Source organism: Neoarius graeffei, chromosome 7 (genome assembly GCF_027579695.1).
Source record: "Neoarius graeffei isolate fNeoGra1 chromosome 7, fNeoGra1.pri, whole genome shotgun sequence".
Classification (NCBI taxonomy): Eukaryota; Metazoa; Chordata; class Actinopteri; order Siluriformes; family Ariidae; genus Neoarius; species Neoarius graeffei.
In genome coordinates, this window is record NC_083575.1 from 31,182,409 (window position 1) to 31,199,436 (window position 17,028).

The window sequence follows — 17,028 nt, forward strand, 5'->3', positions numbered from 1 at the left end:
CAGCCCTCTCCTGGCTCAGATCTTATTTAACTGATCGCTATCAGTATGTTGATATAAATGGTGATATTTCTAGACGTACTGAGGTAAAGTTTGGTGTTCCACAAGGTTCTGTCTTGGGTCCACTGCTTTTTTCTTATGTTACCTCTGGGTGATATTATTCGTAAACATTGTATTAGTTTTCACTGTTATGCTGATGAGACACAGTTGTAGGTTTCTGCAAAACCTGATGAGACACCAGCTTAATAGAATTGAGGAATGTGTAAAGGACATTAGACACTGGATGCTTATTAATTTCCTTCTGCTTAACTCTGACAAGACTGAAGTACTTGTACTAGGACCACATGCAGCTAGAAGTAAGTTTTCTGATTACACAGTAACTCTGGATGGCCTTTCTGTTTCTTCACGTGCAGCCATAAAAGACCTTGGTGATTATTGATCCCAGTCTTTCATTTGAAACTCATCTCGATAACATTACCCGGATAGCTCTCTTTCATCTCAGAAATATTGCTAAGATAAGAAATTTAATGTTACTACATGACGCGGAAAAACTAGTTCATGCTTTCGTTCCCTCCAGGTTGGATTATTGTAATGCCTTACTGTCTGGATGTTCCAATAAGTGCATAAACAAGCTCCAGTTAGTTCAAAATGCAAGAGTCCTGACTAGAACTAGAAAATATGACCACATCACCCCTGTCTTATCCACACTGCATTGGCTCCCAATCAAATTTCATATTGATTATAAAATACAGCGGCACGGTGGTGTAGTGGTTAGTGCTGTCGCCTCACAGCAAGAAGGTCCGGGTTCAAGCCCCGTCGCCGGCGAGGGCCTTTCTGTGTGGAGTTTGCATGTTCTCCCCGTGTCCACGTGGGTTTCCTCCGGGTGCTCCGGTTTCCCCCACAGTCCAAAGACATGCAGGTTAGGTTAACTGGTGACACTAAATTGACCGTAGGTGTGAATGTGAGTGTGAATGGTTGTCTGTGTCTATGTGTCAGCCCTGTGATGACCTGGCGACTTGTCCAGGGTGTACCCCGCCTTTCGCCCGTAGTCAGCTGGGATAGGCTCCAGCTTGCCTGCGACCCTGTTAAACAGGATAAAGCGGCTAGAGATAATGAGATGAGATTATAAAATACTACTAAATACTACCATTGACCTTTAAAGCACTGAATAGTCTCACATCACAGTACCTGAGTGAACTTCTGGTCCTCTATGACCCACCACGCCTACTTAGATCAAAGGGTGCAGGCTATCTGCTGGTACCTCGTATAGTGAAGGCTACATCAGGGCAGAGCCTTTTCTTACAAAGCCCCACAGTTATGGAACAGCCTTCCAAGTAGTGTTCGGGACACAGTCTCAGCGTTTAAGTCTAGGCTGAAAACATATCTGTTTAGTCAGGCCTTTTGTTAAGGGTGTTTATGAGGTAAAGGTGTAGATCTGGAGGGTCCTCAGACAGAGTGTTTTGGTAAGCTGGGATGTATGGATGCTGTCAGTCCCCCATTTGCTTGCTCACTCGAGTTTGTTGACGGTGTAGTGGCTGGCTGCTTTATGTCCCGGGGCTCCCTCATGCCTGTGTTACCTTCTGGCTATCCCCTTTTAGTTATGCTGTCATAGTTAGTTGCCGGAGTCTCTGCTTGTACTCAGTGCAATATGTATATTGTTCCTACTTATTCAGGTGACATTGGGCATACCTAACAACCTGTGTTTTCTCTCCCCCCCCCCCCCCCCCCCCAAAAAAAAAAATCCGTCCCTCTGAGTTACATGTCGGTCCTGGGATCGAGATGCTGACCTCTTCTGCTCCTCAGACCTGCCTGATCCATCCTGGTGCCCTGTGTCTGGTTGGAGTCTCATCGCATCGCTCTTGTGGAGAGCGGCCCCATGTGGACAGTTGGGGGTCACGCCTGGAGGACGCTCTGGACTCTTGCAGTGGTGCTTTTGTGGCTGGGGACTGCAGCTGACTTGCTGACTTTGAGACTGCAGTTGTCGTGAGCGGTTTTGCGCTTGGGTTTCTGTCGGTGGGGGGGGGTTTACAGCATCAACGAAGCTGACTATGTTAGGACTGTTATAGTCATGTTGTCTGTTGTTGCCCAAATGAGGATGGGTTCCCTTTTGAGTCTGGTTCCTTTCGAGGTTTCTTCCTCATGTCATCTGAGGGAGTTTTTCCCTTGCCACCGTCGCCAGAGGCATGCTCATTGGGGATAGATTAGGGATAAAATTAGCTGATATTTTAAGTCATTCAAATTCTGTAAAGCTGCTTTGCGACAATGTTTATTGTTAAAAGCGCTATACAAATAAACTTGACATGCCTGTTTCTCTCTCTGTCATTCATATTATTTATATATATATATATATATATATATATATATATATATATATATATATATATATATTTTATTGCATACTTTTGTTTGTTAATGTGTCTATATAATAAAAGAAAAATCACATGTTGGCCTGAAGATTTACACAATTGTACTTTGTGAATATATAGGACACATTTATAGAAGAAAGTTATTTATGTCATGCTATCTCATCACTCAAATGAGGATGGGTTCCCTTCTGAGTCTGGTTCCTCTCAAGGTTTCTTCTTCGTGTCATCTGAAGGAGTTTTTCCTTGCTACCATTGCCACAGGCTTACTCATCAGAGATAAATTTATTAGGGATAAAATTACTTCATATGTTAAAGTCTTTATTTTTATGTCAAGCTGCTTTGCAACAATGTCTGTTGTTAAAAGCGCTATAAAAATAAACTGGCTTGACTTCAGTACTGGTGGGTATTAGCATGCTTGTTTTTTTTTTTTTTTTGCATCGCTGATGACCATGACACTTTACAAGTCACTGCTCAAAAATCTCTTACTCATTGGTGAATTTGCACTGTGAAATTCACAGTGTACATTACTAACTGATTAGAAACTTAAGAGTAATAAACAGATTAGTTGATAACTAGTCACCAACCAATAAGGTCTACTGTATTGTTAGAGTATCATGCTTGCCTGCTAGAAAAAGGTGTTAATGTTTTACCTGGTAGCTGCAGCAGGTAATTGTATGGTTCTAGCAGAATCCTTTCAGTAGCTTTTTCCTCAAGATTGTCCATCCCTTGCAACTTCCACAAACAAGTAAAATCTGCCATGAAAACAAAACCAGGTATAAAACAGCAGAACAAACACTCTTCATCTGGTAGAAGACGATCTGTTATGATGAAAAATTTCATTTACATCTGCAGATTGACAAACGTTAATGAAAAGCAGCATATGTTAGATGCCGTTTCAATACAGGAGTAAACCAAGTAGACAAGTGCATTTCCTGAAGAAAATGCAACTGTGATTGCTCAATGCAAAAAAGATAAGTATAGCTCACGATGATGTGTTGGTCTGAGCTATGAAACCAAGTTTGATGGCTGTTGGATGAATCATGACTAAGTGAAAGAGCTTAGCCTCTGATGATCAGTGTATTTCTATGGGGCCAAGAATGCATTGCTGCCAATGGGAGAAAAAGGAATGGATGAAAAAGCAAGAAAAAGAGGAGTGCAGGTTAGAGCACACATAGGTTCCATGTATGTGTTGGGGGAGTTGGCCTGAGGGGTCATGTTAAGTTGGTGGCTCTCCGATGAAGTGTGAACAAGAAGGAAGGGAAGGATTTTTTTTTTATATATGAGACCGTTACTTCCCTTAAACATGAATTATTTAATGGAAGGGAGTACATGCTGCATGTGATACTCCGCAACAATGCTGATGTTTAAGGAGTGGTATAAATGTGAACAGCTAACAAAAGCACCTCACCAAGTTCACCAACCGTTGTTTTAAAAGCAGCACCGGTATGCTTGGGGTATTCGTATTTCTGATGCGTAGACATCACCCTCAACACCGATGTTCCATTGTGAGGAGTCACTATCATGACCAGGAGGTCACGGGTGCAGATAGGACCCAAAGAACAGCTACGAAAGTCACAGATAGACGGAGGCATACCTGATAAGTAGAACACTGTGGGTGTATTCAATCCAAGGAAGTGCCTGGCTCCAGGAGGAAGAAATCACTGGACATCAGGTATTGTAGAGTGGCCTCTAACTTCTAATTGGTACATTCTGCCTGCCCGTTAGTCTGTGGGTGGTAACCTGAGAAGAAGCTGGCAGTGGTTCCAATGAGTTTGCAGAATTCCTTTCAGAAGCAAGCAGAGAGCTGAGGGCCACTGTCTGACACAATCTCCGTCTAGACCATGAACCCAGAACATATGGTTGATAAACAGTTCTGCCATCTCGATCAATGACAGTCATGATGCAGGTGTTACCCTTGGAACTGGGGAGGCCAGTGACAAAGTCCACTGCAATGTGGGACCAGGGGCAGCAAGGCACAGGTAAGGGTCTTAATAGGTTGCAGGTTGGTTGCTCATCTCGTTTCTGGAGCAGACATCACAGGCCGCCACAAAGGTCCTAACATCCCGGTGCACATTAGGCCACCAGAAGCGTTGCCTGAGGACAGCAAGGGTCCGGACTGCCCCAGGATGACAGGCTAGGAGGGAGCTGTATCCCCACTGATGCACCTGGAAACGCCCACAAAGAGGCACATAAAAGCAGTTGGACAGGCTATTACCTGGTCCCGGATTACTGGATTGGGCATTTTGGACAGCAGTTTCTCTGTTGAGACAGGCAGCAGCCACGAGACAACGAGCAAGAAGAATGGGCTTGATGGTGCCTTGCTGAGAGTCTGAAGAAAACATCTGGCTTGACATTCTTAGAGCCTGTTCTAAAAGAGAGCACAAAGTTAAAGTGGGAGAAAAACAACAGGTATGACCCCTGGGATGTGTGGTTCCAGGTAACAGTTCTATGGCACAACTGGTGTACGGTGTTGTCACTGTTGCCTCACAGCAAGAAGGTTCAGGCCCAGTAGCCAATGGGTGCCTTTCTGTGTGGAGTTTGCATGGTCTCCCCATGTCTGCGTAGGTTTCCTCTGGGTGCTCCAGATCCCCCCCCCATCCAAAGACATGCCGCTAGGTTAACATGGGGCAACCTTGGGCTGAAGTGCCCTTGAGCAAGACACCTAACCCCCAACTGCTCCTCAGGCACTGTAGCATCGCTGCCCACTGCTCTGGGCAGTGGGCAGCAATGTGCTCTGGGCAGTGGCCAGCAAGTGAGTGCTCATTGCTCACCTGTGTGTGCATGCATACATTCACTGCTTCAGAGAGGTTAAATGCACTGTGCTTGAGTGTGCATGTGACAAATAAATGCTGCTTCTTCTTCTACTGTAGGGCTGATGGGGAGGGAAGAGAAGTGGCACGAACCTTACTGAACACCAAACGAAGGTCCAAGTATTTAGGGGGGCACATTGAAAAAAATCCACTGTCTCATTAGGGCTAGTGACAAGAGGGGCCAGAGGAATCTGAGCAGACGACAGAGAGGTCGCCAGGCAGGGAGTACTCCAGGAGAGGATGGTTCCATATGGGGTTAATATGGGGGTTGTGGACGTGTAACCAGGGAAGGCCAAGCACAATAAGCTAAAGGGAGTTGTTCATGGCATAGAACAAAATAGACGATTCAATTTAAGACGTAACAATTTCATTTCACTGCTCGTTTCTGTCCTAAACTCGTCCCATCCGCTACTAGGTCTACAGCCATCCTGTGTTCATTGCCCACATGTTATTTTGCATGTTGTAGAGTGATCCATGTGAACATGGTTGGGCTGACTATAAAATGATGAAATAAGGTGGAATAATACTATAATAAAAGCAGTGGCGCTGATATTTGGGGAGTCAATTTATGCTTTCTTATATTCAGGCCAGGTCCATTTTTGGAGACAGTGTGACTAAATTTTATAACTTTTATAACCAACCCCCAACTGCTCCCCGGGCACTATAGCATCGCTGCCCACTGCTCTGGGTTTCTGTATGTGCTCATTGCTCATTTGTACGCGTGTGTTCACGGCTTCAGATGGGTTAAATGCAGAGGAGGAATTTCGCTGTACTCGAGTGTACATGTGACAAAAATAAAGGCTTCTTCTTCAAAAGTATAATGTTCCCCCTATATTTAAATGGGAGTGACAAGACAGACAAGCAGGTTGCAAGAGCCTGGCTGCTGCTCATTCTCCATGATTAGAGCAAAAAAAGGCAAGTGACTGGGCAGAACCACTACAGCAAAAAATAAAATATTGAATGATGTAAAACACTGACTATGAAAGGGAGTGAAGACAGTATGACCTTAAACAGCGAGATTTTGAGCTCATTACCACCATCATGCTCGTCATCATCAACATGAAGCCAGTTAGCTAGTAAGCTACTTAGCTAGTTACCTAACATGAACAATCACTAGCTCACTAAACACAAAAGTTCCACGCAGCTTTCACGGACTCCAACAATCCTGATCAGTCCTTGAAAAAAAAAAAAAACCTCCCAGTCTTACTTGCCCAATGGGCAAGCAGCACCCAAAACATGCTTGCCCAAAAAACAATTCCACTTGCCCAGAGCTTTCTTTTATTTTGGAGAGAACAGAATGCAGTTGATTTTTTTTTTAAAATAGGTGAAGCATAATTGTGATAAATCCACAAAACTATAACATCAATATATGCAGACACATTCAGAAAGAAAGAAGCTCTGGTAGCAGAGGAATTAATAATTTAGGGTATATTAAGCTGTGGAGAGTTTTGAATGATTATTATAATAATGCTGGAGCTTTGTTTCTGTTATCAAAGGAACACAGTCCTGTGCAAAATGTCACCGTGGAACCAGAGTGTAGAAATGAACCTACAGTTTGAGAGAGTTTTACACAAACAGACTGAACTTTACAACAGCTGCTCGCATGTGAAATGGAAATAAATCGACTAAGGCAGGAAAAACTATTTTGGATAAAATTTTCCATCGTCTGTTACACACTGATCAACCTGTGTGACTCAGTTGTGCCTTTTAAATCAAGAATAAATGAAGAGGGAACCGAACATTAACCATTTATTGAAATTATTATTACAAGGGTGATTATAGTTACTGTATGACTACAGCTGCAACTGGAATGTGCGGATTGTTGGCATTTGTAATTACTGTACCATCCACTATTAGATAAAATTAAAATAAAATCTTACAATTTTGTTTGAAAGTCTAGAGCAAGATATTGTTATTTTACAAATAACACTTCAGATATTGTTTTAACAATAATAAGCATCACTATATAAATGACAGATGCAGATAGCTGTGTAACTACATGTCCTTGGGGTTGTTGAGACATGGAGGGGCAGGAATAGTTTACCATCCAGCCCACAGTTCAGCTAGGAGTCCTTTGAAAGTAAATGCTTTGGCTTTCACAACATTCTGTTCCCAAAAGCTGATGTCGAGGAAAGTCTTTACACAAAGAAGGTTTTCTTGCTTTTGTAGTTTTTTTTTTTTTAACTGTTCTTCCGTGTCAGGACTCTTCGGGAAAAAGAAGGTATATTCCAACATGTAGCTAATGCTAACGCTCGGTCACAAATCTGCACCATCACTCCAGCCATTTCAAGGAATTTTGTATGGCTCAGAACTGCTAATAAACACTAATAAAAACACTTCTTTCTGACTAAGATTGTCCAAGTAATCCAGTAGTAGAGCTTTTTTTAGCTGCAGTTTTCTTCAGACAACAGCAACAGACGCCGGACATCTCCGCTTGGCTTCAGTATGCAAACTGCCAATCAGCGGGTCCCATATGGGTTTACAATTTTTATGTCACAATTTACAACCAATGGGAGACACCCAGAGTGCGAATTACCCCACCATAATTGGGGGGTACCATCATGGTCCACTATCATATCAATCGCGCCCCCCCCCGGTCCTGTCCCGTCTCGTCTATGGAAGTCGGTGTCAGTAACTCAACACAATAACTCTGAACAATAATTTTTAATGTCATTAAGAAGCATGACAAACCATACAGTACTACCACAGAAGAAAAACAGCAGTACAACCTGATAACCTTCTTTGTCAGAACAAACTGGGTATCAACACTACAAATGAGTCACAAACAGTATATACACACATGCAGAACAGTCCTGCTGAATGTCTTGCTGTACCTCTCCTGTCTGCTGGGAACCCATTTTCTTTATTCACATGAACAGTGTATAAAACCTAACTGCACCTACACTTGTACTGTAATTGTCTGTAGATCTTAGTGCTAATATTTACTACTTACTCTTTTAGCACCAAAAAAATGCCTGATGTCTGACCCTTTTCTTTTCCTCATGTTTGGCCTACTGTCTCTGTGAATAAACTCACACAGGGTACTCAGATGAAACTATGACTATCTTAAAAATAATACAAAAGGAATGTAAGTAAAAACAATAGAAAACATCCATGTACTAGGCTATTTTGCCTAGGCTAGCCTACTACCTGGCTCTTTTTATGTTGCCCCCAGAGGTTCTGATTGTAATTTTACATAGGCTTAGCTAGGCCTACATCAGAACTTCTTGTGCCTAATCACACAGACATGTTGGGCCTATGTGCCAAATGAATTTCAGAAGGGCACAATTTATTCATGATAAAATGAGAATGGAAACATATGGAGTTCTTCTCGTTTGAAATGAGAATCGTTTCTATACCACACTGTAATAAGCTTGATTTAAATAGAGACTTAGTTTATCTTGCTAACTAACGTTGGTAACTAACGTTAATGTCTGTCCACTGTAGCCTTCTGGCCTCAGTGGGTAAGTAATTCAATGTATAAAGATGTGATATGAGCTGAAAGAACAAATCACTTTAATAAATGAAAGTTGTAAAATAACACATTTTCAACAGGCTAAAAGTTGGTTAGCAACTAACATTACCAATGCACGTCTTCTGCTGCAAACCACAGACTGTATAAATTGCTGCAAACCCATGGACTGTATCTGATGAATCAGCTGAATACGGTGTGGACTAGAAGCTATTGCTTCTAGCGCAGGGCTTTTCAAAGTGTGGGGCGCGTCTCCCCTAGGGGGCGCCAGAGTTCTTCGGGGGGGCGCAATGTGAGGAAAAATAAACTAGAATAAGTTACTATTGCAGACATTTAGCGAACTTCAGCTAGCCTTTGCCAGACACAAAATGGATCGATTTTTAGTACCTAAAGCTACAGTGAGTGAGGAGACAGAGTCTGGGCCAAGCAAAAAAAGAAGGAAGTATGACCACGATTATTTAAAGCTTGGATTTTCATGGACTGGATCTGAAGATGCTCCACTGCCACAGTGTGTTGTCTGCCAAGAGGTGCTAGCTAATGATGCTATGAGATGTTTAAAATGTGTAAAACAAGATGTTTAAAAAAAAAGCACAGATGTTTAAAATATGTTAAAAAAAGAGGCTTTCAAAAAGCACAGATGTTTAAAATGTGTAAAAAAAAAAAAAGATGCTTTCAAAAAGCACAGATGTTTAAAATGTGTAAAAGAAAAAAATGTGTACAACACCCATTTTTTTTAAATACGAATGGAACATTAAGTATAGCAACAACAAAAATTGTGTGTGTGTGTGTGTGTGTGGGGGGGGGGGGGGGGGGGCGCTGTTGTTTATTTGCTCTCTGCGGGGGGGCTGACTCTCCCACACTTTGAAAACCCCTGCTCTAGCACGTTCTAGCGCTGCAGTTACTAAAAATGGTACGGTCCACAATAGGGGTGTCTGTCTGAAATCAATTTACATTAAAATGTTCCGAATGCCGAATGGGAGTTGGTTTGAATTATATATTCCTTTTCACAATATCAGAAAAAATATCGGACCCCCCCCAAAACTTATATTTTTGTCTCTTTGGGGGGTACTGGGTCTTCATTGGGGGGTATAGTACCCCCCAGTACCCCCCGTAATTCGAACTATGGAGACACCCTTTGTCAGCTGTCCACCAATCGCAGGCTCCCATGCCACAATGGTGGTGTGTTGATAAATATTTAGAAAATAAAAATATCATTACGAAACATACGAAACCATCAAAAGCAATTAAAAAAAAAAAAATTGTATACACATACACTGGTTAGAGGTAAGGAACATTATTCAGTGATGTCATTTATTAATAACTCCAATTGTGGTATGAAAGTTCCAAGTTTGAGACCTGCCCACTTCAACCACGCTGCTGGCGCACGATGTCCTTGACCCTCATCGTCCTTAGCTAACTGGTATAATTACGTCATTACGTGGACCCCTCTGAGCCGAGCTTTTCCAGTACACTTGAAGACACACGTACTTCGATGAATTATAACCAAACACAAGGAAATTTGAATGATTTCCTCAAATTTGTTTTTTTACACTTTTATATAGTGTGTTGATGAAAAACTTAACACATTTCCTGTGAAACGAGACGAGCTACTTTAGACTGGTTCCCTGCTCTCTTAGCGCAGAATGAGCATACAAAGTCTCTGACACTTGGTAGGATTAATTTTATACAGGAACCAGTTCAGGAAAACAAGATTTTCGATAGACACAGGTGAACTTGGGTTTGACAAGGAGTCAGATGTCACAATGCATGATTTAATTTGCAGAATAATAATAATAATAATAATAATAATAATAATAATTATTATTATTATTGAGATATGCTACTACCGGACTGACAGTTCAGGTCTGTATCATGGAGCGGTTGCCAGCACTAACTTTTGTCGTCCGATCACCGTTCAAGTTTTACTCGTCCTTGCACATACTTTAGTCATCTTGGACGATCGGACATGCAGTTTTCCGAGCACTGCCTATAGTAGCTCAAATTCGTTCATAATTTTTTATTACCCACTGACATTTAAGTTGATACATTTTTTTTTATTTAAAATAAGTCTCATGCATAGTGCAGACAACTTGCAGACAACAGCATTAAATAAATGTTCATTCATGTCCAGCAATTCTGTGTCACTTGTTATTGTAATTGTTGTATTTCATCATATACAAAAAAAATGATATCGGCATTACATATCCAATACATTTAGTTTTTATCTCCGCCCATCAGCTGTATAAATTATTTATACAAATTGTGTCTCTGCCAGGTTGTTTTCCCTCTCAAGCCACTGCTGGATACGACATCATACCGACTAGCCCAGGGGTCGGCAACCCGCTGCTCCGGAGCCGCATGCGGCTCTTTCATCCTTATGCTGCGGCTCTGTGCGGCTTGGGGAAGTAAATTTTATAAGTATCCAATTAAAGTGCATTTTATTTTTGTTAGTTCATTTTTTATTGTAGTTCTAAATTGGAACATTATTGTGATCTTGAAATATTAAAATAAAATAACATTTTTTTCGTCTCTCAATATATGCGTCACTCGTGGAAGCCGGTAGCCTGTATACCCGCCAAAACTCTGTGCATCTATCGAGACTTTCAACCCCAGGTAGGCTAAGCAGGGCTCGAAATTCATATTTTTTCACCAGCCAGCCGGACTAGTTACCTTCCAAAGCAACTCGCCAAAATTTGTTCATGTATGAATTTTACTTCTGTCAAACATAACACAAAAGAGAGTAGTTACCATTGTTCATGACTAATGTGCATTTATTTCAAGACCCGAGTATTTTGATACTGTTTTTTTTTTTGCACACTTTAAACTGCCATTTGCTGTTCCACGTCCCCTTCGCGATATCCAAAAAAATGCCAGATGACTGACCCCTTACTCGTTCTGTTAGGAACCAATTCATCCGCTTCCATTTTTAATTTGTCGCTGAAATTGACAGAGCTTACACGGTAGCCTATGCAGCACCAGCGATTGCACAAACTGAGTCAGCGCTGTGTTGTAGAGCCCTGCACTCCCGCGGGACTCGCGGGACCCGCCGCAAAGCAGTGCAGCGCGGGACAAATTTTGAAAGCTCATTGCGGGCGCGGGCGGGACCGGAAGTGCACATATGCGCGCGCGGGCGGGAGCGGGAGTGCACATATGCAGTGCGGGCGGGAGCCGTGATAAGCTGCAGTCCCGCTAACTAAAAACGTGTTTGAAATAAAATTTATAAATTATTAATTTATGTCTATCATATATAATTTGTGCTGGATATTTTATTTGGCATTAATAAAAACATTTTAGGGGCGGCACGATGGTGTAGTGGTTAGCGCTGTTGCCTCACAGCAAGAAGGTCCTGGGTTCGAGCCCCGGGGCCGGCGAGGGCCTTTCTGTGTGGAGTTTGCATGTTCTCCCCGTGTCCACGTAGGTTTCCTCCGGGTGCTCCGGTTTCCCCCACAGTCCAAAGACATGCAGGTTAGGTTAACTGGTGACTCTAAATTGACCGTAGGTGTGAATGCGAGTGTGAATGGTTGTCTGTCTCTATGTGTCAGCCCTGTGATGACCCGGCGACTTGTCCAGGGTGTACCCCGCCTTTCGCCCGTAGTCAGCTGGGATAGGCTCCAGCTTGCCTGCGACCCTGTAGAAGGATAAAGCGGCTAGAGATAATGAGATGAGAAAAACATTTTAAGATGCCTAAATTTGCAGAGAGTGTCAGATTGCCAGATTGAGTGAGGAATGGCATCTTAAATTTGCCATTGATCACCCTAACAGGAAATCCTTTGATCACTCTAATGACTCACAGTTCACACCCAGCCTCCAGTGACCCACACTAACATGATGCCTCAATGACACCTTAGATGAGCTGGTCATCAGAATTATGATTCTGATTCAGGAGAGGATAAATATCTCTCGTTCGTTTCTCGATTCTTTTCCTCTTCCGTGTTTGAGATCTCCGATCATGGCAGAAGAGCAGAGTTCTGGAGGAAAGGCGCAGTATGTTGAAGCCCTCAACAGTGAACAATTTGCTGTTTCTCCATAGCTGTTCAAAGAACCCGATATCCTAAGCAATAGGCTTAGTTGTTTCGTTTACCTGCGTTTGATTTTCTCATTTTTCTTATTCATATTCAAACAAGGTCAGGTATGTTATAGAGTTTAACACTTGCACGGAGGCTCAAGCCCAAATAGTTTTAGAAATGTGCAACCATAGCCCTATAATGTCTACAGTAGCCTATACTGTCGATTTTTTGTTGTTGTAGGCTAGGACTGTGTTTTGTTATAACATTTATATATGCTATGCTTATAGGGTATTCTATAGGATATTCTAGTTAGAAATGCTTAACAAATGTAAACTGGGTTAGCCTAATGTTTTGTATGGCTGAACAATAAATATACCAAATTTCCACTTGGAATTACGTGCTCGCCTGTCTTTTTTTAATTATTAGGGCCCGAGCCCTATAGGGCGAAGGCCCTATTGTTCTTGTAAGAGTTCACTATTATTATTCTTCCGTCTTCTTCTTCTTTATTTTTCTCCGCTGTTGGGCCATTTTCGGGGCGCTTGCCATGGGCGAAAACGCACCAAATTTGGCACCAGTTCCGAGAATTGCCACCGCTACTCAGAACCAAAAGCCCAAACTTGGCCGGGGCTCAGGGCCTCTATAGCGCCCCCTAAGTCGTTGTGATTTTGGCCTCCCGCTTTAAGGGGCCTGGGTGCCGTGTAGTTTGTAGTAGTGGCATGCCATTTGGTACGCATATGTATCTCACTAAGCCGGACAAAAATGTAATGCCAATGCATTAGCCACGCCCAACAGGAAGTGAGGTAATTTCACTTTTGTGCGAAATGCATGGCCACGAAGACGGCGCAACTCCTCCTAGACCGTTCATAGGAATGTCACCAAAATTGATACACATCATCTACAGACATGGCTGACAAAAGTTACTAAATACGTTTCACGTAGGATAAACCGTTCAGAAGTTATACGTCAATCAATTTTCGATGCAAAATTTTACATGCTTAAAAATTCATAACAAATCTTCTGATTGCTCAAAACTGCTCATACTTCACACGCAAATCACGCATTGGGCTTCTGACATGTTACCCAATTTCTGTGATATTTCGCCACTGGGGGCGCTATTTTTGGGCAAAAAATCCAATCTTTCCTCAAATTTGGTCAAACTTCACGGCCACCCTCTTACTACCTCCCATGTCATGTACACCACATTTTGGGAATTTTCGTCCATGGGGGGCGCTGTTTTTGGCCGACGCAATTGCTCCAAAACGGGTTTTGGTGAATAATTCCATAATGCTTTTCCTTCACACCACTACCTTGTGATAGTACGTTGCTGTTGTAGACACTTATTTTTCCAACTCATAATCGCTCATGTACAGCATAGCGCCACCTACTGACATGGGAAAAACCAAAAAATTTATTCTTCAAAAATCTATATCTCATCTTCTATTTACTCAATTGTCATCAAACTTCATAGGCCACCTCTTCATAGCTCACCTGACATGTACGCCAAATTTTGTGCACTTTCGCCCCTGGGGGTGCTGGTTATGGCAAAAATGATATTGCAGCTTCTGATTTGTCAAACTTGGCAAGCAAACTCTTTACAAGCCCCTTATTGGGGCGCTTGCCATGGTCGACAACGCACGAAATATGGCTCCTTTTTCTTAGACTGCCACCGCTACTGAGAACCAGAAGCCCAGATCCAGGCGGGCCTCAGGGCCTCTATAGCGCCCCTTAACTCGTTGTGATTTTGGCCTCCCGCATTAAGGTGCCTGGTTGCCATGTAGTTTGTAGTAGTGGCATGCCATTTGGTACGCATATGTATCTCACTAAGCCGGACAAAAATGTAATGCCAATGCATTAGCCATGCCCAACAGGAAGTGAGGTAATTTCACTTTTGTGCGAAATGCATGGCCACGAAGACGGCGCAACTCCTCCTAGACCGTTCATAGGAATGTCACCAAAATTGATACACATCATCTACAGACATGGCTGACAAAAGTTTCTAAATACGTTTCACGTAGCATAAACCGTTCAGAAGTTATACGTCGAATCAATTTTCAATGCAAAATTTTACATGCTTAAAAATTCATAAATCTTCTAATTGCTCAAAACTGCTCATACTTCACACGCAAATCACTCATTGGGCTTCTGACATGTTACCCAATTTCTGTGATATTTCGCCACTGGGGGCGCTATTTTTGGGCAAAAAATCCAATCTTTCCTCAAATTTGGTCAAACTTCACGGCCACCCTCTTACTACCTCCCATGTCATGTATACCACATTTTGGTAATTTTCGTCCATGGGGGGCGCTGTTTTTGGCCGATGCAGTTGCTCCAAAACGGGTTTTTGGTAAATAATTCCATAATGCTTTTCCTTCACACCACTACCTTGTGATAGTACGTTGCTGTTGTAGACACTTATTTTTCCAACTCATAATGGCTCATGTACAGCATAGCGCCTCCTACTGACATGGGAAAAACCAAAAAATTTATTCTTCAAAAATCTATATCTCATCTTCTATTTACTCAATTGTCATCAAACTTCATACGCAAACTCTTCATAGCTCACCTGACATATACGCCAGATTTTGTGCACTTTCGCCCCTGGGGGTGCTGGTTATGGCAAAAATGATATTGCAGCTTCTGATTTGTCAATCTTGGCAAGCTAACTCCTTACAAGACCCTTATTGGGGCGCTTGCCATGGTCGACAACGCACGAAATTTGGCTCCTTTTTCTTAGACTGCCACCGCTACTGAGAACCAGAAGCCCAGATCCAGGCGGGCCTCAGGGCCTCTATAGCGCCCCCCGAGCACCGTACAGTGCGAGACCCTATTGTTGCCATGTGTCCAATTCTGTGCTTTGTCGCCATTGTGGGAGTAATGTCTCTTGCCGAAGAAGCTGTGGAAGGTCTTTCGCGGGGACGCATGCCCCCGCCCCCCTTGGGCGCTGGCGCGAGGGCCCGTCGAGGCCGCTTGCGGCTTTAATTATTATTAGTGCTGTAAAAAATGTCGCGTTATTATCGCGTTAACTTGACTCAATTTTAACGGCGATAATTTTTTTTTATCGCGAGATTAATGCTCTGTGACATGATGTAGGTTTTTCATAAGCTTTTGAAACTAGTAGAGATGGGATTTATGGCTCTTTGATGGGATCCGCAGCTTTGTGATCCGTTCTTTGAAAAGAGCCGTTCAGAAGACTGGCTCATTTGGCTCTTTTTAAATATTTATTCAGTTTTAAGAAGACAGCGTCTGTAAACTCAATGCTATCCCAGAAATCCTTCCTCATCTCATCTCATCATCTCTAGCCGCTTTATCCTTCTACAGGGTCGCAGGCAAGCTGGAGCCTATCCCAGCTGACTATGGGCGAAAGGCAGGGTACACCCTGGACAAGTCGCCAGGTCATCACAGGGCTGACACATAGACACAGACAACCATTCACACTCACACCTACGGTCAATTTAGAGTCACCAGTTAACCTAACCTGCATGTCTTTGGACTGTGGGGGAAACCGGAGCACCCGGAGGAAACCCACGCGGACACGGGGAGAACATGCAAACTCCATACAGAAAGGCCCTCGCCGGCCCCGGGGCTCGAACCCAGGACCTTCTTGCTGTGAGGCGACAGCGCTAACCACTACACCACCGTGCCACCCAGAAATCCTTCCTGTAATATGCAAATTTGGCCGCCTCTGATTGGACAGCGCGACGCATCAACAGGCAGAAAAAGTGTAAAAGTACGAAATGTGTTAAGTGAGATGAAACAGTAAAGATCAGATTCAATGCAATATTTATCAACGAACAACTTAAAGTTAATATAATAGTGTACTTTATATTATAATCAAGCATGTCAAGCCTACCATCACTGTGTAACCTGTCTCTCTGATTAGAGCTGTAGACTAACTCAAGCAGTAAATCACTTCACTGAGTGAAGTGGAAGAAGAGTGAAGTTCACTCCTCTTGCTAGCTCTGCTTTGCAATAAAAAACAAACAAACAAAAAAAACCACCATTGGTACAAAGCAAGCCCATTCACTTTTTTATGCTGATCAGAGAATTACAATGGTTTCTCATGTGATAAAAATGTGCGATTCGCGATTAAATATTTTAATCGCTTGACAGCATTATTATTATTATTATTATTATTATTAGAGACACTACATGCTGAATTCAGAAACAAGGTAAATAATAACAAACGTGAACGTGAGCTGTAGATATTTATGCTCAAATCCACTCAAAGTAGGGGGCGGGGCACCATCACGCTGTGTCAAGACAAGAACTTTCCTGAGAAATAACGTGAACGTCTGCATCATGCGGGATTTGCGGGCGGGAGCGGGACAAAATATGGCAGGCGCGGGCGGGAGCGGGACTGAAAATCATAATTCTTT

At 42.7% G+C, this 17,028-nt stretch overlaps 1 protein-coding gene across 3 annotated transcripts in view; it reads right to left on the reverse strand.

The window, feature by feature from the left end:
* Positions 1-17,028, reverse strand: part of LOC132889222 (geranylgeranyl pyrophosphate synthase-like) — a 61,572-nt gene that overhangs the window by 26,217 nt on the left and 18,327 nt on the right. The window contains exon 2 of one of the 3 annotated variants that reach the window (XM_060925495.1): positions 3,014-3,115. The exons of 1 other annotated variant lie outside the window; for it this stretch is intronic. In XM_060925495.1, the coding sequence (XP_060781478.1) occupies positions 3,014-3,086 (73 nt within the window). In that variant the 5' untranslated portion in view covers positions 3,087-3,115. Of the gene's footprint in view, positions 1-3,013; positions 3,116-17,028 lie in introns of those variants that run through there. One more of the 3 variants, XM_060925497.1, reaches the window with a different exon arrangement.